Source organism: Equus przewalskii, chromosome 27 (assembly GCF_037783145.1).
Source record: "Equus przewalskii isolate Varuska chromosome 27, EquPr2, whole genome shotgun sequence".
NCBI classification, from domain to species: Eukaryota; Metazoa; Chordata; class Mammalia; order Perissodactyla; family Equidae; genus Equus; species Equus przewalskii.
In genome coordinates, this window is record NC_091857.1 from 4,332,752 (window position 1) to 4,356,897 (window position 24,146).

A 24,146-nucleotide genomic window follows, 5' to 3' on the forward strand; every position below is an offset into this window, starting at 1 on the left:
GTATATGTAGATACATAGGTATAGATAAATACATTTCTCTGTAAGATTGTCCATTTTTTCAGTTCAGATAGGGTGTTTTATTTATCCCTTCCTGAAACTACAGGTTTGCTTAAAATGGGAGTATAATTGTATAATGCAATTTAATAGTGTTTTTAAATCAAATGCATACTATTTGATAGGCACTTTTCCAAGATTTTTGGTAATCTTAACCATGGCTCTGCAAAGTAGGCATTATCTTCACTTCCTACACAACAGTACTTCTCCAAGCTGTTCCAGTTCCAAACTGTTACCTGCAGCGAGATAATTGAAGAAGTTGAGAATAAAGGCTTAGAAACTTTGATAGCAATTTGACATTGTCATGACTTCTAAGTATGTGATCTGTGTCAGAAAATTGGGTTTGTGGCTAAAGATTTCTGTAGAAGTACTCTGGCAAGCTGCAACGGCAGGGACACGTTTTGGCGTGCTTGGATGAAGGCGCTAATGCAGACCATAAACTGCTTCATCTTCCTTCATCAAGAAAGTCTCATCACACAATAAAAAGATCAGGATTGTGGGGCCACCCAGGGGCATAGCGGTCAAGTTTGCACGCTCCACTTTGGTGGCCCAGGGTTCGCAGGTTCATCTCCCAGGTGTAGACCTACCACCACTCGTCAAGCCACGCTGTGGCGGCATCCCACGTGAAATAGAGGAAGATTGGCACCGATCTTAGCTAGGGAACGATCTTCCTCAAGCTAAAAGAGGAAGATTGGAAACAAATGTTAGCTCAGGGCCAATCTTCCTCACACACACACACAACAGATCAGATTCTTAGCAATGTAGCAAAAAATGTGTGAATCGTGTTAAAGCTAATGCTTAAATGCAGGATTCTTTTTTTTTTTTAAATATTGGCACCTGAGCTAACAACGGTTGTCAATCTTCTTTTTTTTCTGATTTTTCTCCCCAAATCCACCCAGTACATAGTTGTGTATATTTTTAGTTGTGGGTCCTTCTAATTGTGGCATGTGGGACGCCACCTCAGCGTGGCCTGACAAGCGGTGCCATGTCTGTGCTCAGGATACGAACCAGCGAAACCCTGGGCCACCCAAGCGGAGTGCATGAACTTAACCACTCGGCCACAGGGCGGCCCCAATTATTCTCTTTTTTATACGATAATGCAGAAGTTGCTCATAAATAACTGTACTTCATACTGAGGTACAAAAATTATACACGTGAAAACCTCTGTTGAGAATGTTTGAACAACAAAAATGCTCTTGTTTCCAGAAGAAATTAGTCCTTTCCCAAGTTTTACACATGTAGGTCAGAAGGCAAGTACCCCTTATTTGTCCGATGTATGTCATGTTTTCAAGGATCTTACTACTTCTTACAAGGAAAGAAAGAGACATGCTTTGCAGTGATGGGTAAGATCAAAGGGCAAAGCAAAAGGCAGGAGCCTGGAAGGATGGAGTTTCTAGGGTTAATGACATGATCCATCAACTAAGTACCATTGTCAGTAAAACATGATGATCTTGACATTGTGCATTTGCAAAACCTTATCACAGACCATCTTACAATACTGATAGGGCATTTTGAACTGGAAATTCCACCAAGAAAGATCCACGTATAGAAATTCATGGATCCTGAATCAATTTCTTTCATCAAAAGAATGTATTTAACTTTACAGGATAAATACTAGAACTAGCTAGTACTGAAGGACTGAAGCTGAATTTTGAAAACGCTGCCAAACTTGCCTGATTTTAGGTAAAAGTTAAAAACGAATATCTTAAGATTGATGAAATTGATTCAAACTTTCTTCTCTATTCCTGTCAACAAACTTGTCTGAGATTTCTTCCTCTCCTATGACTGCTATTAATACAAGACACGTAAGCCATATAAATTATACATTATTCCCCACAAGAAATGCTATAGTCAATGCAAAGAGATTAGATAAATTAACAAGCCAGAAGCAAGCATATGTCACATTAAAATTTAAAAAATTGATATATATGATGTTAATTCAAAGTGTGCATATAGATAGATTTTTAATATGAATAATTACTAATTATTTCATAACTTTTTGATTAGTTCTGATTGCAGAATAACAAAAAAATTGCAAGTAGAATATTAATCTCTGTATTATTCCCAATACAGTCACACTCAATGGATACATACAGTTTTGTAATACTTTTCTTTCTTCACATGTTATTTTTGTAGAACCTAATAGTAAAAAGTTGGGACTTACATTTTGTATGCTTTATTATGTTTTCTAATAATCTATTTTTATCGAACTTTACAGAAGTGTCACTTGTGCTTGATTTAGGAAAAGAAAAATGGCCCTCCCCACAGAAGATTCGGGAAGTACAGACAGAATCCCGCAAATGAGGTTAGCTCCATACCTAGAAGCTTGTGCAGAAAATGCCTGTTGCATAGAGGAAGGACCCAAATGGTCGCAAGAAGGTGAAACAGGTCCCACTACAAAGTGTGATGTGTACCCTCCAACTCCCCTGGCATGCAGCAGAAACCAACAGCTCCCCTCCTTTCTACCTCCTGGAGGAGCACAGCATTAGCTAAGGGCAGACCAGGATTTAAGAAGGTTTTTGCTTTGATCTTGGTGACTCTTGTTATCATTTTGTTTTCTTCAGTGACAGGAGGGAACTTAAATAGCATCAGAGTAGGAAGTGCATGGCTCAGTCCCATAACGAGTTGGAGGTGTTCTTAGAAGCTTCCATAGATGCCCAGGACAGATGTGGGATGGATCTCCTGCCACTCCCATGGCCCTCTGTTAAGGGCCACATCCCCAGTAGGGTCACTGGTGTCTAAACCTCCTCTTTCTGACCTTGCCGTCTCCCTGGGAAAGATGACAAAGTTTTCCTGCCTGGCTATACAGGATTTTGAGGGTTAACAAGACAGGGAAGGGCACCCTTAGGAGAGAGGCCCTTATCTAACACTGATACATGTGAAGAAACGAGCTGTGTGTAGAGAACCACAATAGCATTGATTTATTTTCTGGATATGTATGGGAAGGTTCATCAGCATCAAAGGAAAAAAATGAAAGTCAGAATGCCTGCCACTTGTAAGTCGCAGGGTGAATCTTAGCCAATTCCTAATTCTATCACTACATGCTTTTCAGAATTATTATGTAGGCCAAATGTCACAATATATGGAAAGCTATTTTGTAAATTGATTTTTTAAGGAAAGGAGTATTTAAATTCATGATTCAAATGCTGTTTCCTCCTCACCTCCTTCACCTGTTGTTAGTGGTGGATTCCAGGGCTCCTTCCTTGGACCACTTCTGTCTAGATCTTCTTGGTAATGCCGTCCAGTCTGGTGCCACATGCCCACTCTATGTTTAAGATCTTTAACTTGAATCTGTCCCTGGATTCCAGACTCACACGCTCACTTGCCTATTATATAGTCCCCTCTTGTATGTCTAACAAACTCAAAGGTAACAAGGCCTAATCCAGGCCTTCCCCAAAATGGTCACCATCCCTACGCCCTGAAATCTTGCCTATCTCCCTTTAAAGTCTGTTATTTCAGGTGTTCAGACCAAAAGTCTTGAGATCATACATGACTCCTATTTCACTTTTCTACCTCACATTCTTGCCATCAGGTGGTCAAAATACTTTGAAAACATACAGAGAATTCCACATATTCTCTTCACTTTCATTGCTAGCTCTCTGCTCCAAAGCAGCTTCATCTTTTGCCTGAATTATTGCAGTAGCCTCCTAACTGGTCTCTCAGCCTCTGATCCTCACCACGTGCCCTGAGAATGTCCTCCCCACACCAGCCAGAGCGCTACTGCCAAAACGTTCATGAGATCACCTCACTCCTCGGCTCAGCATCCTCCAGCAGTTTCTCCTCTTAATCAGAGAAAAAGAATTCTTCAACGGTGACAAGGCCTCACCTGCTCACACTCCTCCCCCCCCCCCCCACCTTTCCACCCTCGTCCTTCTCTCCTCATTCACTCCGATCTGTACACACCGACTGAGCTCTTCTTCAAAGGTGTGAGAGAGCTTCCATTTTGGGCTGCTTCTCTGCTTGGCTCACTCTTTCCACAGAGTCCACTTCTAGTTCTTTATCTTCCTTTGGGTCTTTGCTTCAATGGTGCTTTCTTAGTGAGGCTTCCTCTTATCCCTTATTTAAAATGGCACTTCCTCTTTCCCTTTCCTTAACTTGTTTTCTTCATGCATCACCCTTGGACAAACTATACATTTCTTTATTTATTATACTTATGGTGAGTTCCCTCCCACTTGAGTATAAGTTGAATGAGAGCAGACTTTTGCCTATTTTGGCCTCTGTTATATCCAAACTGCCTACAACAACTCTTGGTAAAAAGCAGCTCAATAAATGTTATTGAACGAATGACTGAATCTTAATTAGTCTAAGACTCATGTAGAGTCAAGCTCTGAGGATATAGTAAATGAAACGTCCACTCATTATTTTGAATCTCTAATCTTAGGATCCCTTAGAAACTGAGAATTATAATTAATTTCCTTCATCACATCTTCTCTAACATAAATAGTCGGTAGTAGATTAATAATATAATCAATTGTTTAGCTACTAACAATTAGACAACTTTGCTCCTAGTGTTAAAACTAGAAATTAATTTTGGCCGCCTGAGCACATCACCTAGCCTGGTCAATTCCTTGTTTGAATACCTTTCAAATATATTCTTTCTCTCTATTTCCTTAGCTCTCTTTTTGGTTCAGGTAGGTCATCATCACATCACACCTTAGTTGTAAAATCATGTTTATTTTCCTTTCGCCTTTCTATATTCAAAGACTCCTTTCTCATAGCTGTTAAAATACGGAATTTTCTTTTTGTTCCTTTCTCTAACTTTAAAAGAATTTGTACTGTAGTTGATGTGCTAAGGCAGGGAAACAAAAGTGGAGCATGTCATTGTTTTTCTTAGTGCTGGTGGAGTGGATTCTGTCTCCCAGTGCCCCTGTGTCCAGCAGAGCGGAACCCTGCCTGGTCTTTTCGAGCCATCCCCTCACCCTCTGGTGCCGTACCACACAATGCTCTGCTGCTACTCGTAGGGTTTTCACACTCATAGGGTTTTCATGGCCAGTTTTTTTGGAAGTGGGTGTTCAGGTCCTTCTTCCTAGTCTGTCTAGTCTGGAAGCTCTGCTGAAACCTGTCCACCATGGGTGACCCTGCTGGTATTTGAAATCCTGGTGACACAGCTTTCAGCATCACAGCAACTTGCTTCTGCCATAGAGCAACAACCGACAGATGGGGTGTGGTTCCCTGACTGGAAATGAACCTGGGCCATGACAGTGAGAGCCCTGAATCTTAACCACTAGACCACCGGGGCTGGCTAGAGCAGAGGTGTAGCTACAGAGGGCAGAGGCACAGTTATTTTTGGACAATAAAATGTAGTACAATGAGAATCCCCAAAGACGTAGAAAACACTGTTAGAACTGGTAAGAAAAGATTTAGTGAGAGGTAATAAACAAAATAGAAATGTACATTTTGACCTACTAGATAGCCGGTCAACATATACAAAGGGACAAAGACCTCAGTTAACGTAGCTGCCAGCCTCAGGGCATCAGGACTGACTTTCATTCTTGCTCTTGCCAGTCGTGGTCACAGGGACTCAGGGGCAGCTCTGCAGATGGGCGAGCCTCGTCATCTCTTTATGAAAATCTCGCACCACAAGAGCTCAGCCTCAATGTGAAAGAACAGAGGCAGGAAGGGGAGGGAGAGAACTCGCCTTCACCCCCTAAGTTCTCTCACCCTAACTTAGCTCCTTTCCCCCAGAGCCTTTAGAGTAGCAACTCAGCCTCCTAATTAGAAACCTTCATTGCACATTCACCCTCAACATAGTTAGAGCACCTAGGAAACAGTGAGCTAAGTATTAGCATTTAAATACAGGGTGCCAGCTTTACATTGCCAGTAACTAAAAGGCCTATTCAGGTATTAACCATTCACAGTCACTCTCAGTTTAAAGGGAGTATTTAAGATCTCAACTTCCTCTTAGGTAGAAACTGCTTAAGACTGCAATGGTAGACTTTGTTTTGCTTTTTATTTTGTTTGATTTTTCAACATTAAGTTTACAATATTTTGAAAATCTCACAACTAACACTAAGAAGAGTTTCAGCCTGCAAACCGGGACAGAGAAGCAGGTGATCCTTCACAACTCATTGGCGTATAGGCTGGAACTGAGACTAACTTACACACAGTCATCCCTCAGTATCTGTGGGGGACTGGTTCCAGGACCCTCTGGATACCAAAATCCAAGGATTTTCAAGTCTCTTATATAAACTAGTATTTGCATCTAACCTAGACACATCCTCCTGTATATTTTAAATCATCTCTAGATTACTTATAATACTTAACACAGTGTAAATGCTGTGTAAATAGTTGTTATACCGTATTGTTTAGGGAATAATGACAAGAAAAAAAAGTCTGTACATGTTCAGTACAGATGCAACCATCACAGGTCTTTCAATCCACAGTTGGTTGAATCCACAATGCTGAACCATGGATTTGGAGGACCAACTGTAATTGGTCAAGGTTGGTTCACAAATCACACACAAATCCATGGTAGGACGAGGATTCAAGCGCAGCTGCCCTGACTGCCAAGCCTATAAACGTCAACCAACCAACTCATCCACAATGTTTGCAAAGTTTCATGCAGTAGGATTTTAAGTTACTAAGAAGTAAGTGACTAATGACCAACTATCACCCCCAAAGGAAAACGTAGTTACTGGTCCCTAAAAGATATTTTTATCACAATTCACTATTTAGGAAATAGCCCATTCACTCTCATGGCGTGCAACTTTCAGCATTAAAAGTAAGGTGGGCTATCTGTATTTGAAGGGGCTTTGAAAGTCCAAACACAATATGTCAGGTCCAGATTCAAACTACTACCATTCTTTCTAAAATATGAAAGTGAATATTACAGAACACACAGATGAATCACTCAGCATTTCCCTTCCACATTTTCCATTTGTACTTGACTCCCCACTCTAATCTCGATATAAATAAGCATAAAATCAGGAGATTTGATTCTAACAAACACCCACACTTTGGGACTAAAAAATGCTGCCTCCTACATTTCACAGCACTGCAAAATGCTCATTTATTGCTGTTTCCAAGGATCCCTCACAAGAGCCTGCTGGGACTAAAGAAATAATAAATTAAGGAAAGTAGAGTACCTATACTAATTTATAACTATTTGTGCTCACACAGTATAAAGCAATGCATTAAAATATTTATTCAGGAAAAAGTGTTTCTACATTGTGTGATTTTGTTTGAATAGTGGAGAAATGTCACCTGAAGAGGCACAGGGAAGGAAAAACATGCAGTATTTATGCATAAGAAATATCCAAAACACTGAAGAAAACCAAGTGAATAAACTGAAAATCAGATCATATTCATTAACATTTTTTAAAGAAAACAAATTCATAATTTAATAGTTTTTAAATTAATATTGCTATTAATGAGTGACTGTGTGTGTTTTCATTTCTACATTTTGGTACTTAAGACCAATATTTTCAAGTGTACTTACAAAACAAGTGCCTTGGGATTTAAAAAAAAAAAGGCTGTACTCATTAGAGGTATCAAAGTAATAATATTGGAAGTAGAGGTTGCTTATTCATTTTGTACTTCATGTTAAAGTTATTTTCATAAAAATGTATTCTGTCAAGAGAGAAGAATATTCTGCATTAATTCTACACACTGAGCCTGTTGAATGGGGCCTTCCCTGAATATAGAAGATGTAAATTGTAGTGATTGCCTAGCTCAGTGGCCACACACCCCTAGTTATACCTCAAAGCTGAGTGGAGGCACGTGGTATAAGCTGAACCAATCCATTCTTCTCTTCTGGGATTTTGAAACTAGAACAGAGAAACGCAGTGTTTTCGAGCAGAATAACCTTCATGTCAGTATTCCAGGGTTAAGTTTTCCTCAGCCTCAAACTCAAAAAGACTAGCACCATTTCTACAATGCAGATTCACTGTAAGTGGGGATATCACTCTCTCAAAATTAGTCAGGAAAATGCAGAATGCACTAAAACAGTAAAAATTAAATCGTAAAACTTTAAACACTATGTTTTATTGAAAATTGGATTATAATGGTATGAATCAAAATTATGCAACTGCAAATAGAACTAAATGTATACGTTATGGACAATAGTTGTGGATGCTCTCAAGATTTTCTGACACTCACCAAAGAACTGTAATGATAATGCTATTTTGAAATTTACTAATAGTGTTAGAATATCTTAAATTCTCCATGGTCTCTGTGCCGATCCTCATTAAAAGGCTATTCAGCATAGAGACTGCATCAGTATGTCACCCAGAAATCAGCTCCCTGTGAAGTATACTGTGACTTCTCATATTTGACAAATAGCATACAATATTTTATTTACAATTGCTTCTATAAAGAAATTCATTTCATCAAAGAAGTATGTTTTCAGTCCTGCATATTTTCAAGTCAAATTAGTTTTTCCTAGGCTCATGGAGGATATATTTCTCAATTATTTGGGCATTTTGCATCCTCTACAATGAGGCTGATTATGCAACAAGCGGAATTACAGTTGCCTGTAGAATGCTTGACCCAGTACTCTTCCCCTATATCCTTCGCCACTCCCATATATATAGGTGACATATGACAACTTGCTACTTCAGGGCAAAATCCATGTTTTACTTATTTTAGTAATCCCAATGCTCAGCATGATTCCTGGTTACATAGCAATATTTCACAAATATTCAAAGAACTGAACTGAAATTGTGACTTGGAAATCTTTTAAATATCAAATATGCTTAGATATTTGTAGATTCAGGACACTTAGTGAAGCCTGCTTTCTTTAATAACTATTAATTTCCCAAATTGAGGATCTGAAATATCACAAAAGATATTGAGGCATTTCCCCAGAATCTGGTTGGTCATTGTTTGCATTTTTTTGGTGCTTTGGGAGATGGAAATAGATGGCACAATGTGGGGACTATCCACCTAGGTTAAGTCTAGCCGTCAACCCACTTCTACTGCCATCAGTGTAAAAAGTGTCATTCCCCAGATGGTTTAAGATCATTGCAATAATTGCTGACTATGTGCTGACTCTGCATGTTTTACCAACATAGAAACAAACTTATAAAATGTGTTCAGAAACATATGATTATAAGACAAAGGAAATCTAACTTTAATCAGGATGAGCTTTCTTTTAAGTAGTTCTATTCAATGTGGAATGGACTTGTCAAAAATCGACGAGCTATAATAACTCCACACAACCTAGCACAGTGCCTGTTAATTACACAATGGAGGGCCAGCAGATATTTATTGAATATTTATTGAATGAATGATTAAACAAATACATAAGTTAATCATCAGAATGTAGAATAAAATATTTCAGTGTCACAGAAATAATTTGTATTTTTGTTGGGTTTTGCTAAAAAAAATGTTGGTGAGCAGCAGCGTGCGATAAATAAGAGGACTTAATTTAAGACCGTGGTCATTTTCACGGAGGTACCATTACTTGACTTATTTGTGATAAATTTCACTTTTATTTTTAAATAAAAACATTACAAAAAGTATTATAAAAAGTAGGAATATTAGTGAATGTAGTAAAAAGTAGTAAAATTAGTGAATTGGTGAATATCAAGTAGGGAAATTATGCTGAATTCTAAAATGTCCAAAAGTTAAAATTTGCTGAAAGTATTCAGGCACTTACATGTGCTTTTGAACATCAAAGTTCTGATCTTGACGCTGTCACAGCTTAACCTACCACATAACCAATAAAGAGTATAGTGTATATCATTATCTTTATGATTTCTTAAACTACACCAGCATAAAGAGATAAAGTAATTATATAATATACAACTGAAGATTTTGCTTATGCTTAATAAGAATGTCCAAAAATGGCATTATTAGTAGTAGATTAAATGAAAGCAAATTATTTCTTTAAGAAATCTATTAGCACACAGTTTAACATATACATTAAATTTGAGAAACAGAGCACTGAAAAAATTAGTATGTTTTGGAAAAGTGCTGCACTGTGCAAATTACTTCTCCCAAAAAGAACCAATTCGATTGAAGGTGGTTATGAATATAGTCATGGATGGTTTTCAATGGAAATTATCTCTACCTAAAATTGGGTGGGGAGAAATATCTGTTTATGCCTGGTAGGCTGTGCTGGGTATTGTTTGCTTATCCTTCCACATGTGCTCTCTTCCCTGCTCTTTGCCCTGAGACACAAAGCCACCCTGGATCCCTCGACCTGTGATTCCCATTTGGGCTCAGCCCATGGAAGGCATTGACAAGAGATCAGAGGTGGGAGAAAGGAGGAGCCAACTTACATATTTCCACACCCCCTTCCTTCCCAACCAATCACAGCTGCTAACCAGCAGCCTCTTCCCAGCAGGTTAGCTTCAGCAGCCTCTGTCACCCTTTCACCAGTTCTCTGCTGTTGCTAGCTCCTAGATGCTGAATCATCTTGACTAGTTCTCTTAATTATGTCTGTACATCTGTAAACAGTGTGTTCATTCTTCAGTAACTCAAGAGAAGCACTTATTTCCTACTGGGAAGCTGGTTCATCCTCAATTAAAATGTATGCATTTGCTAGGAAATCTGCTAATGCATATGAAATCATTGTGGTATGATGGGTTTGAAATATGAGATAAGATGTGTTCAGGAGATCTATCATTGAGAAGGTGACTTTGGACCTGAAAGAAGTGATAATTTCCACAAGAGAATTAAAAACCAAAAAATCCAAAAAGTAAGAAAGTGACGTCCTTATCAGAATGACGTAGCATGAAGTGAATTAGGCTTCTGAGAAAACTCAGATCTCATCACCCTTTTGTCATTTACCACTCAAGTTATTGAATCTGCAAACCTCAGTTTCTTCGTATGTAAAATAGGAATGCCTACTGTCAGTGTTGCGAATCCAATGACAAAAGACAAACATGTTGAAAGTTATTTAAAAATTGTAGAGTATTGTGTAACTGTAAGTTGCCATCATTAACTTCATGTCTATATTGTAACAGATATGATATCTGAACTTTTTAAAGAAAGCAAAAAGAAGAGTATTATTGGCTGCTTGAATACTTGCTTTACTGAGCTAATCTTTAATACTTTAGAGCCTGTCACACTGATTGAAGCCAGTTGTGGGGATACACACTGCCAGGTGGCCTTGGCTGGCATGGAGCCGAGACAACTTGTACCTTCATTTCAGGTTCATCTCATTTTTCTTCTCTTTATCACTCCTTGCTCTAGGACATTTTATTCATGTTCTGTCTCTCCCATTGTCCCCAGTATTAATGTAAAATTATCAGCAGAATAATTGGATAATTAACACCAGCAATTTTTGGCTATGCTCTTAATAAAATTTTATTTTCATTCCTTCAGGAATGAAATTTCCTTCAGAAAATTTTTGAGAATCACTGAAACCTAATTCAAAAAAGCAAAACTACTATGAAGAGAAATATCACAAAAAAGTAATGTATTTTACATTTTTATATAAAAACAAATACAAGCACACTGAGAGAGTTCTGTTGAATGCATACAGTATGTGCTCCTGGAGATGTTTGTTTGTCCAAGCCTTTTTTGTCAGTGATGGGAAGTAGTTGGAGTGTTCTTTGCTGAGCATTAAGTGACCAAATTGTACTGTTTGTTTTCCCCCACACCTGCAGAGAAACAGACACAATGATCTAATTGACTTTTTTAAACTTTGTCTTGCCGAATACCACACTGCATTCATGGGTGTTTCAACAAACTCTGCTCCCTACCCTCTCTGTCGCCCTATACCTACTCTATTCCAAATGCTTACCTACTATTTATAACAGATGTGGTAGGATTTGTGAAAAAAGAAAAAGAAGAGGGCCGTAACTAGTGAATGTTGCCTCAGCTACATCTGTTCTTGGTCCCTCTGACCCATAAGAACCTGTAAATTTTCCTCTTAATTTTTATGTTCTGTTTAGATTTGAGGGTTCTTAAATGTTACAGAAAAAGGCTTCATTCAGAAACTATGCAGAAATTAAACTGAATTATAATTGAATATATGCTTCATAGGTTAATGATTTCTGGTTTTCAGGTGCACACAAAGTAGATAGAGAAATTGTTAAAAATGCGGTTCTGATCCAACCACCGGAACATCTGACTGGTGGGCTGTCAATGAACCCCTTTATTACTCTGCTAGTTGGTGTTAGAGGGAAGATTAAAAGTCACATCTTACTCTTCGTCCTTTATGCTACAATGTCCCCACTAAAGCTGTGCAATATAAATAGCAAAATTTCATTTAATATTCAATACATGTTTTTATGATGATGTAAGGTTTTCTCAGTTGGAAAATATGTACTCTACCTGCCAAGGCTGGGGTTGGACAAGGTGTATTATGGCATCTAAAGAGCAAAGCAGCATCTAGAACCATGCTTTCCAAAGTAGTAACACTAGCCACACATGGCTATTGAGTACTTGAAAAGTGGTTAGTGTGACTGAAAAACTACATTTGTAATTTTATTTAATTATAATTAACTTCAGTTTAAATATCCACCTGTGGCTGTTGGCTACAGAATCGTTCTGCACAGATACAGAACAATGTCATCATCGTGGGAGCTTCTATCGGGCAGTGCTGACTATAATGCATCCCTCTGTCTTACTTTATGTATGTCTTCAGCAGTTTAACTAAAAGGCAGCTGCATTAATTAAAAGATCAATGGCAGAGGCCACTTGGGTTACAGTTAAAGTGACCTAGGGCCCAGACACCTTTGTTCTCAGGGGCATTCTGGTTAAAACTAACACAGAGGCCACACCTGGATTCAAATCCCTTCATTACCAGTCATTAGCTGAATGTATTTGGACAAATTTCTTCAAGTGTTTGATCCTCAATTTCTCTATTTCTAAGTGGGGAAAGCTACTGATCACATTAAATGTGCTTAAGGTAGCAAAGCCCAAATTCACTGTCCTTTGTTATACCTGAATGAAAAATATTGCAATATTAGTTTCGCTCTAGCCAATTCTCCCCAGACACCTATCGCCCTTGTCCTTGTGAAGAGATTCCTGAATTTTCACAGACTCCTTCGGAGAGGGGTTCAGTTGAATTCTCCTTTGGCTGATCATCAGCAGCCTATTCACTGCGTGGCTTTTCTTTAGCTAACAACTCCAGGTAAACATGAAAGGCTTTTCCAATTCTAACTGGACCAATGGGCCGCCATCCTGAGTTCTTTGTTCAATCTTCACAGCCAGGACCCTTGGAGACCCGCATCTCCAAGTAGCGCGAAAGGCTACTCAGAAAGCGTCTCTGAGCTCATAGTGGCAGCAGCAACATTAACGAGAAGCTCTGGTTCTGTTCTGGGCAGCTTTCTTTCCTTCCTTCCTTCCTCCCTCCTTCCCTCCCTTTCTTTCTGTCCTTCTCAATAACCTAGGCCAGCACAGAAATCTAAGTTTAAGGATATAAAATTCTTGTGAGAATTGACTTGCTTAACCCAAAGCTTCTCAACCTCAGCTGCATTTTATAATCATTTGAAACACAATTAAAACACTGTGATCCTGCATACCCCTGAAAGACTCTGTCTGGAAAGCTCCCAAGAACTGGCAACATAATCTGAGACAGAAATAAGAATAGTGCTGCAGATGAAACCTTAGCCACCTGTAGAAGCTGGTGCAATCAGTGACACAGACAACCCACTCGTTTTCTCTATTGTTCTCCTGAGCAGTTGTCGCCTGCACAACACGCACAGGCTTCTCTAGTCATGCTAACCCATGCTTAGCTTCCTCACTTAGGCACTGGCACAATGTAGCATGTTTGTTTGCTGGAGATAAGCCTTAGGATTGAGGAGGGCTAGGCAGGCAAAGGCAGGCAAAAAGACAGTGTGGGAAAAATTGTGATATGGAATCTGCAAAAAATGCTTTCATTTTCAAACACTTGCATTCGACGTACATCATTGTCAAGGATCCATTCGGCTGCAGCTTCACATAGGAACCAAACCATTGACTTGTGAGGGAACAGACATGTTAGGTTGCCGTTCATGAAAGGGTATCTTTATTCAGTACTTTTCGTTATTCTGTTGCAACTGACAATTAGAACCACAATAGAGTTAGAAAAAGTCTAACATCAAAAACAGAAATCTGCTATACTATATATACACACACACACACTGGCTTTTTTCAATGTAACTCTAAACTATTATAGCAATTGGGAAAGGAAAAATGAAATAAAGCAAATGCATACTTCAATAGTTCATATGATCAGATGTATTTGGTATTTTGTAAAGACGCAGGAATATATTGCTAAATATCCTAAATATAACATGATGGGTTTTTCTCACCACAATTATCCCTCAGAAAAGAGGAGCTTCCTTATTTCCGAGTCTTTGCAAATCTCATATTACAAGTTGCTCTCTATTTTCTACCGGAGAGATGCACTGGCTTGAAATACCCTGAATCAATTCTAGTTTTACGTGTTCGACAGAGGATAACGTATGGAATGACTAAAAGAGGAAGCAACGACATTTCATACAGATTGTGTTTTTGTGCCTGAGGATTTGACCTCACAACTGTAGGTGTCACTGCAAACACGACCTCAAAGATCTCCTTCAAAAGCAGTCCAGGAAGTTGTTACATAGTGGAGATCACTGTTATACTCTGGTAGGATGAAGGTGGAGCAAAAAAATTGTTCTAATGCTATAAAAATTTACAGTTACTGCTTAAGAGAAATTTCTCATCGATCGTATCTTACATTTTCAAAAAAGTGCTGCTAAGCAAGATTATTTTATTAAATGGAGGGATAGAAATAAGCAATATTTCTCAATTAATACATGTTTTTATATTTGTTTAAATATGTACATATAATCAGACAAATTTGATGGTCTAACTATATATTAAATTGTGCCATGAACATTCCTAAAAGTCTGTTGTTCCCCAAAACATTTTGTTTTGTGTTAGACCATTGGAAAAATGAGAGATTTCCTTAAAATTGGAGTCACCTTGTATGTGGACATAAAGGTTTTAAATGTTTATTTATAAATACTTGTAATCAATTAACACTAAAAGCAAAAAGAGGTTGTCAAATTCCTGTGTGTGACTTTTTGCTTATGTGTTTAGTTTTATTTAATTACTAGAACTTCATTCTTTGAAAAGCAACATAGATAACCTGATTTAAAACAACAACAAACTCCAAACACCATGAAGGAGCAAAGAAAAGTAAACACTAGAATATTTTTTTTTTAGGAGATGTGCCTTCTCTACTCCAAAATCACTAGTAAATTTAAGATCAAAACATACAGCTTACATAATATTAGCATGATAAAACTTTGATATATTTTTGTTAGAAACCAAGGAAATCAAAAGAAATCTTCAAACTTCACTTTCTGCTTACAAATCTTTCATAGCCATCAAACACCTCTGAAATATAAACTAGTTTATGTGGGTCATATTTGTGAAATTTTAAAGCAGTTAATAAATTAATAAAATCAACTTTTTACTCTTGAATAATACCCTTTCTTTAAAAAGGCTTAAAAATATCACATTAGATATTCCTTAGTTATTTCTCATAGTGCAAAGAGACACTTTATAATCTCATAAGTATGTTTAAAACTTTCTATGATGTGATAAAAAAGCCCTTAATCAGAAGCATTAAATAATCAATAATGCTAATAAGGATTAAAATTGTATTAATAATGCTTTAGTGAATGTTTAGCAGATGAATGTTTTAAAACCATTTTCAGACTCTAAAACATTCTTGAAGTGCAAAAAAAAAAAATCTCTGTGTTAGGAAGTCTTGTTAAATGTGAATGATTACATATCAAACACTGATCAAAACACAAATATAGAATCACAATATTGGCCTTAAGTCTGGCCAATACTGAAGTCACAATCTTGGCTTAAAGTCTCACCTAACTGTGAGAACTTCAACCCCTTCCTCCCATATGCTCCTATAAAAATGTGACCATTAGTGATCTCTTCTGTTGTCTCCCAGATAGCAAAATAAAACAGTGTAAATGAAGTTTAAATAATGAAGTTCAACAGAAATGTCAGCATTCCTACCCTCAATGGTTAATTTTATGTGTCAACTAATTAGGCGATGGTACCAAGGTATTTGATCAAGCACCAGTCTGGATGTTGCTGTGAAGGTATTTTTAGATGAGATTACATTTAAATCGGTAGACTTTGGGTAAAGCAGATTATCGTGCATAATGTGAGTGAGCCTCATTCAATCAGTTAAGAGAGAATCATCCATAAGAGAAAAAGATTGAGGTCCAGCCAAGAAGGGATCCTGCCTCCAGATTGCCTTCAGATTTGAGCTGCAATATTGACTCTTCCCTGGGTCTCTAGTCTGCTGGTCTGCCCTATAGATTACAGACTTGCCAGCCTCCACAATCACTTGAACCAATTTCTTAAAAATCTCTCTGTCAATATCCATCTTTCATCTATCTACCGATCAGTCATCTGTCTCTCTAGAGAGAGAGAGAGAACATTTGCCCCCTACCAACATACTCTAGAATATATTGTGTTCATGTGTTTGTTTATTGTCTGTCTTCCCTGCTAGACTATACGTCCTGTAAGGGTAGGGATTTTACCTGTCTGTTCCCTAACTCTAATGCCTTGTACAAGTATTTCTAATCAATCGTGCATCATATATCAAAGTTTAAAATACACTAAAGATTTCATTTTAAATATATAGTACATCAAAGAGGAAAAACCATAGCAATGCACAAAATATGGTGAATTCATATTTGAGGTGGAATGGGCACATTTATTGGACTACTTTGACTACACTTTAATTACTTTGACTACACTGATTTCAAATTATTTTACTGTTATCTATACAGATTCATAAGAAATCCAGATATTAGGACTATGCTGAATAGCTAATATAAAAATAGATATTCATATCCTATATTATTTAAATTTTAACTAAAGCAACAGCTCCATATTTTCATTACAGTTCATGAACTTACTTTCCCCCCAAAAAATTATAACAATGGATGAAGGCTTAGAAACTCAGTGTACATTTTTAGTTGTTTGCTTCAATTATATAATATCAATTTCCTTACTTCACCAAAAAAGTTTAATCAAAATTTCTCATCCAATTAGAAAGCTCAGTAATTCAATGATATACAGCTGAAGTTGAAGTAAGTACAGCTTCTTACTTAATTTCAGTTTATTTTGGAAACATGGAGTTATTTAAACTTATTATGGGAATCATTTCTACAATTTTCACTTTCAAACCCAATTCATGAGAATAAAATGGCAAAACTTTCCAAAATCATATAGCATCTTCTAAATATATTAAACAAAGTTTAATAAAAATAACACATCCTATTGCCAGGAGTGAGGAAAACATTCCGTCTGTACACAAGGCAGATACAAGAACGAAAGGATCTGGCATCCAGAGAGAAGGTGATTGTTCAGAGAAGGCGTGAAACTATTTTTGAAACAGAATTAGAACTGTTTATTTTATTAAAAAGTTGGCATAGGTTATCTTTAGTGTTTATGACTTGCAAACGAAAGTATTTAATATTTAACATGTTTCACTACAAGCAGCAGCAGTTTGGTAATCAAAAGGAATAATTTGAATCATCTCAGAAAAATAAATTCATTATAATTAGGATATTTTAGAATATGATTAAAACATTTAAAAGAAAATGTATTCACCTTTCTTGTCATCAAAGTACAGCGTCTGTTGAGCTGGATTTGACCACTGGAGGGAGGTGTTATCATTTTGATCAACCCTGCAGGTCAAAATTGCAGTTCCGCCTTCAACAACCGTTACATTCTGTGTTAGTGGAAACTGCCCTTGGCTGCCTAAAAGGGGATTAAAGAAAATGTTGATTAAATGAAAGTTATAAAATGATTAACTTCCAAAGAGCTACACTGGACTTAACTTCTCACTCTAAATAAAATTTAAACCAACCAACAACAAGAGCAAAACTATACATTACAAAAAGACAGAAAAATAATTGAAAATCTTTAATCAGAGGACAACAGTTTTGACATAACATTAGGACATCTTTAAACAACCTTACATGTTCCAGAAAAGCTTCATTTCTTCCTAGGCACACATAAGGATTTATGTTCAAATAGTAACATGATTATCATTAATTTCCCTTGGCCGTGCATTAATTATATAGGGTTAGACCTGGGTCATCTTTGAAGATAAGGAACTGGAATAATTTTGGATAAATTGAACCCTCCAAAGAAACAGAGAAAATACATAAAATACTTTCCCGGTAGCTTTTATCATCTTGAATAAAGTCTATGAAATATGAATACCAGAACTTTAGATTCAATTTCTGAAAAAAGAAATAAAAAAAGAATCCTATTTCACCAGGGTTTCTTGTACATGTAGCTGTTTTTAGAAATACAAAATGTATTGGAGAAAACAACATAAGTATTCTTCAAAAAGCGTTCATCTTGTAGAATATCCATCAAAATCTTAAAGTGATTACTCTAACCCAGGAGACAGAAATAATATTCTTCTTTATTCCTTTCTGTGGTTTCCTGATTTTCTCCAATGAATCTATACTTTTTTAATAACCAAGAAAAAACAGATTTTTAAATGATCTTTGTCAATTTGGATATCATTAGAATATAATCAAGTTTTCCATCTTCCTAAGTATCATACTAATTTATTAAAGTAATTCATGTAATAACTTTACTCAATAAGAGCACTTCTAATAGTTGAAACAAAATTCATGCACACGGAAATGTAATGCATAAATTTCACTCAGCAAGATGATCTGGAGATGAGCTCTGCCAAGTCTGGTACCAATTATCAACATACGTAAAAAATGACTTTCTAGAGCCAGGTTATAATACTATTATGTGAGCAAGATAGTTCATTAAGTCAAGGATAATTTACATATGCAAGAACATTATGATGACTTAATCACACCCATGAAATATATTTCCCTTTTCTTCTTTAGTTTTGTAATGATTCTATCACTACTACAAGCACCACTTGAGGTTATATGGGAGCTATTGGCATAAAGAATCTTATTACCAAGAAGCCTGTTGATTGGCACCATAAGATACAGAAAAGCCTGAAGGGGAAAATTTCCTTCCAGACCTAAATGACACAAGCACAGAGGTTCATGACAACGTTACATAATTAAGTCTATCAAGTCTAAAAATCTGGTATCAGTAGCTTTGTCTCCTTGATGCCAACCTCTTAGAGTCACTATGGCAACTCCCCAGGATATCTCCCTGTAATCTTTAGGGTGGAGTTTTTAAATTGAGGTTAGGAGATGTCTGGACTAAATTCTTTGATAGTTGACTTGAAAGTCAACAGGAGCCAGAGTGGGCTGTGTTTTGCCTTCAGCTCAGAGGTGACCTCTGGCAGGGAAACATGGAGAACTATCAATCTTGTGAAGTGAGGTGAGGCAAGAAACCACATCAGAGAAAACATGAGCTACAACAGAAAGAAGGAATAATTACCAGAGAGATGGGATTAACAGCTCATAAATATGAAGCTCAGAATGATTTTAAGATACTTTGCTCAGGTTCCCAGGTATTGACATAATGCATAAATTCAGCAATCTGGGGGAGGACTGTTTTTTTAAGTAATAAAAAGCATACAACTGTTAATAAATATACATAATTCATTCCAGATGACAATTTGACTATCAACTGGTACATAAATAATACTGTCTGCTTCTTTAAAGAAGTGGAAAAAGAGCAGTGATGCTTGCAACAATTTCATCCACTACATTTGCAAAATAATTTTCAAAACATCCCCATAAGAAAATATTATCCTTCTCATTTCACAGATGGGTAAACTGACACTGGGAGGTTAAGTGATTTTTCCATGGTGAAACAAAGTCAATGAACCATTCGGAGTTTGTTCTGAAAGTTCAACATATTTTTATTTTTCCACAAAGGCTGCTGGGCCATAGTAACTTTATCACTATTTGCTTAAATGTGAATTAGATAACAATGAAAAACAAAGAATAACCCTTTCAACAACAAAACTTCAAATTGCATACCTAGCTGAACTATGTCCTCATAAATTTCAGTTCAGTTATAACATCAACATCAAATAAGAGAGGATGTCAATATTAACTGCCCTTAAATTTTCTATCCTACTCAGGACTTACTTTTGATAATTATTTTGGTCTTTTCTTAATTGCCCATAGAAGAAAGAAACTAAGGTGTGCATGCCTGCATCTTGTCCTTCAGGTAGATTAGGACAGCTTCCCTCCATCTTCTCCCCACATGAATTCTGACTTTAAAATGTAATGATTTCAGTTCCCTGAGACCTGCAGTCTAAAATCCCTGCAGTCAAATAATTTGGATTTTCCCAATAGAGAGCAAACTCATGTGGAGAATTTACTAATCCTAAATACCCTTAGGATATGTGGTTTCCAAAATCAATTCAAAAACCAGTATTGTAGGCAGTCAAACTTCTTCTTAAAGCTTTGAATTGCCTTTTACTTCTGCCTAAAACTTGGAGAGAGCATCAACTTAGCTGCTGCTTTTCTCTTTTAACTCCTTGTGGTTCCAGGTAATCATTTAATTCAATCTCAGAGAGCCCAAAAAAATTACTAATTTTCCCAATTAGCAAAATTTGTATGTTACCAAATTAAGGATTCATCCTCAATGCTTCCATCAAACAAATATTTTGGAGGACTTACTACATGTCTTGCCTTCTGCGAATCAACATCTGAAAGATGCATAGAGGAAGAAAAACTTGCTGAGGAGTCCGCAAAGTAATCAGAAACTAGGAGAGAGTGTGATAGCAAGGGAGAAGGCAGTCTCAGTGTGGTACGGTACTCATTTGCCATCTACAAGGATTTCTGAAGTGCATTGGTCATATCATTTATTTTAAAATGATCCTTCCTCTGGCTAAATTCACCACCATCCTAGATTTCAAGGTAGTCATTCTAATTAAACAAGTTTATGATAAGACTTAGAGAAAACACAACTTTCAATTTGGAATCTTAGAAGCTGGTTATTTTTCCAGGCAACATATGTCCACCATTTTTCTCCTCCCCTCCTGGTGTCTATTTCCTTTGATTATTTGTGTAAACAGAAGCCTCTTTTACTTGTTTCTAAGCTAATTGAGAGTCAGGAAATGAGGGCATTTTACTTATCTTTGAATCAGCCACATTGCTTAACATTCTGTATTGTGGACTGGGGCTCTTAATAGGTGCTAACTGCCTAAAAAGAAGGATCTTAGAATTGTGACTGGCCTTTGTATGGGAACTTGTGACAGAAGAATGACCAGAGTAACTCAAGTCTGCTGCATGTGTTCATGATCACAACAGAAGGGCAGCAGTAGAGACTAATTCTGCACCGAGAAAAAAATATGGAAAAATTAAGGATCTTAAAGATATATTAGTATGTCTTAAGGCATTTTTTTAAAAAATTCTACTTGAAATACATGAGGAGTGTATGTGAGAAGTTCTAACAGATGGTGATCTGGAACAGACACATCCAGCAGCATTATCAGCCCCCAAAATGGGACATGAAAAGACAGAAATGTGCTAAATTTATACTCCAGAAGGGGAAAAAGAACATAGAACACAACTTTTCTTGAATATTAAGTAAAATAACCCCACCTAAGCCCTCTTAAGTAGATAGACTTCTGGTGATTGGAAGTATTTTGCCTTCCCTTCCTGGTCCAACTTCCCTTGCGTAAACAGCCATTTTAAATAGGACCATTCTTATGTTATCTCGTCCCTCAACATCACTAAGCCACTGGTGAATAGATGAAAAATCTAGCCAGACTCAAACTGAGCATTCACAATGTGCTAAGCCCTATTCTAAGTTCAGTTCCTTTATCAATGACTTAACCTTCATGCCAACCTTGTCATCATCTCCAGCTTGAAGATGAGAGAACTAATGCAAAGAGACCTTAAATAACTGCCACAGTCACAGAGCTGGGCAATGCAGCAGCCAGGTTTGAACTCTTGCTCTCTGCCTTCAGACTTCACGTGCTTAACCACAGAGCTGCTTTGAAAATAAAGTAAACTTAATTCTGACTGAACAACTGTTACAAAAGCAGCATATAGTTTGGAGTCAGATATTTCAAAGATGCATTTAGACCTTTTACATCTATTTTTAATAAGTGAAGAAACATTTGAAATGCAAAAAAAAAGCAGCAATGTGCTAGAGTTGGCTCACACTAGCTCATGAGAGTCAACTGAGTACAACTCTTCTCACTTCGTGCTCAGTGACACACGTTAGTAGCTTAAAATTGACCACGGTGGGAGTATTTTCACCAGGGAAATTGGCAAGCGCCTCTAGTCAATGTTTTCGCCAAAGACCCCGTTAAACATTTATAGCATACCACTGAAAAAGCCCCCCTTGATGCCTCTTGTTGGGGCTGTTGCTTACATTTTTATCATAAATAATGGTTCGGGTGTTTTTTAATCTGAAAACAAATTAACTCTTTCCAATGCAGTATAGTTATTTCTTCATATTTTGAGTCTCTTCTCCAATCTTTTTTTCCCCTTTTCCTCAAATCGTTTTTCCAACAGTCCTTTTTCTCTCCCACCCACTATTCTTCCAATAAAAATTATTCAACCTATTCCCTTTTTCTATACTCTGTGGACAGTGATCTTGAGCTGCTAGTTTTTCTTAGGCAGCCGAGTTTATTTCTAACTAGCATTAGTGTTGAAAACCATTTAGGTTAGTTTCAATAGTTACACAAGGAAAATTTTCTAATCTATTACTGTGAAAGACATTTTAATAAGAGCAATTATTCAATATTCTGAAAAGCAAGCTCTCCTGACCTTGTCTTTAAATAGCAGACAAAGCAGCTGTCATTACTCCTTCAATACTTCCTTCCGTCATATATTTAGGGAAAGATTGGTTCAAACCTTTCCTGTCTAGATTAGGAATTACCAACTTCAAAATCAAGTGAACTCAGTCTTGACTCCTGTTGACCTCAGTTAATTAAGAGTTTTCCTCCCCTCATACATTCAGGCGTGCCTTCACTGTCTGACCACCCAGAACCTAGCACTCTGTCACGTAGGACATAAAAAAGCAAAGAGTATGCCCACCCTGACCTTGGTGACATGTGCCATTAGCATAGAGAGGCAAGAAGCAAAACAGTGAAGAGAGATCTTTGAAGCCAGCAGTATTGTTGAAGGAGAGCAGACCAGAGAAGATACATGTTTAATCACTGATCCCAGAGCATGACTCTGCTTCCAAAAACAGCATCATTCAAGCCTTGCTATCTCCTGAATGGATGATGAGTGAAGGCATTGGTTTTCTCCATCTCTCTTCCTGGACTAAAGATTAAATGTGGACCGCAACAGTGGATCAGTGCACGCTGTGCATGAGCGCTTACTTACTGAGAGCAATAATCGCCTGAGGTATATCTAGACAGACAGGCAGAGGTTGAGGCTTTGTGCATATGAGAGGGACAGAGTTACAGTCTGTGATTTTTCAGGGAGAATGATCAAACTTTGTAGGCTGTTTATCAGGAACTGAGGACTCTCATTATTTTTTCTTCCTGAAAATGAGTAAAACTTTCTCAAAAGAAGAATCAGATTTTAAAACAGTGAAGGGGAAAAAATAAAAACAAAATGTGAAGATAATTTAAGATACAGTTTTTCAATAAGAAAGTGTAAACTTCTCACGAGATAGGCAATGCTGCATTTTGACCCTTCTTTTTCGAATATATTTATCCTTAGTGAAAATGCCAACTTAGTCTACAAAATGATGTAATTCAACAGAATTGTTGGCACCTGAATCAAATAACATACAAAATGTTTTGGTTTGTTTTTAAATATTTTTGTGTCCTCTCAAGAACCCCATTTTAAATGGAGAATACTGGTCTCATTTTAAGGTTCTCGTATTTTGGTTATGAAAAGCACAGATGCCAAATGGATCAGTAGATATAAAATAAGTTAAAAGTTCTTAAATACAAACTTCAATAAGAAATTACAGAAACAGGCAACTCATTTTTAGATGGAATACAAAGGTAGCCTACTATTCTTTAGCATCTTCCCCTCAGCTGTTCTCAGTTTTGTGTTTCTCTCTCGTGCTCTCTTTCATCTGTTCCATCAACTGGTTTGGGGTATTTATACAAAGAACCTGCATCTTAGAAAGTTCAAGATCATTCTTGTTGCTTAAACTAGGGTCTAAAAATATACCTAAATGCATACACAGCATGCTATTACTTCCACTAAATTACTGAAGGCCTTCTAAACAAATAACCTTCTAATGTGAAAGTTGTGGCTCAGTAGTTGTGTGGACTGAAACACATATTGCATCCTAAA

General features: G+C 37.0%; 1 protein-coding gene across 4 annotated transcripts in view; it reads right to left on the reverse strand.

Moving 5' to 3' along the window:
* The window catches only part of CADM2 (cell adhesion molecule 2), a 1,000,353-nt gene that overhangs the window by 209,551 nt on the left and 766,656 nt on the right, over positions 1-24,146 (reverse strand). For all 4 annotated transcript variants that reach the window (XM_070597821.1, XM_070597820.1, XM_070597817.1 and 1 more), the window contains one exon: positions 17,572-17,721. In XM_070597821.1, coding sequence (XP_070453922.1) covers positions 17,572-17,721 — 150 coding nt within the window. The remainder of the gene's footprint in view (positions 1-17,571; positions 17,722-24,146) is intronic.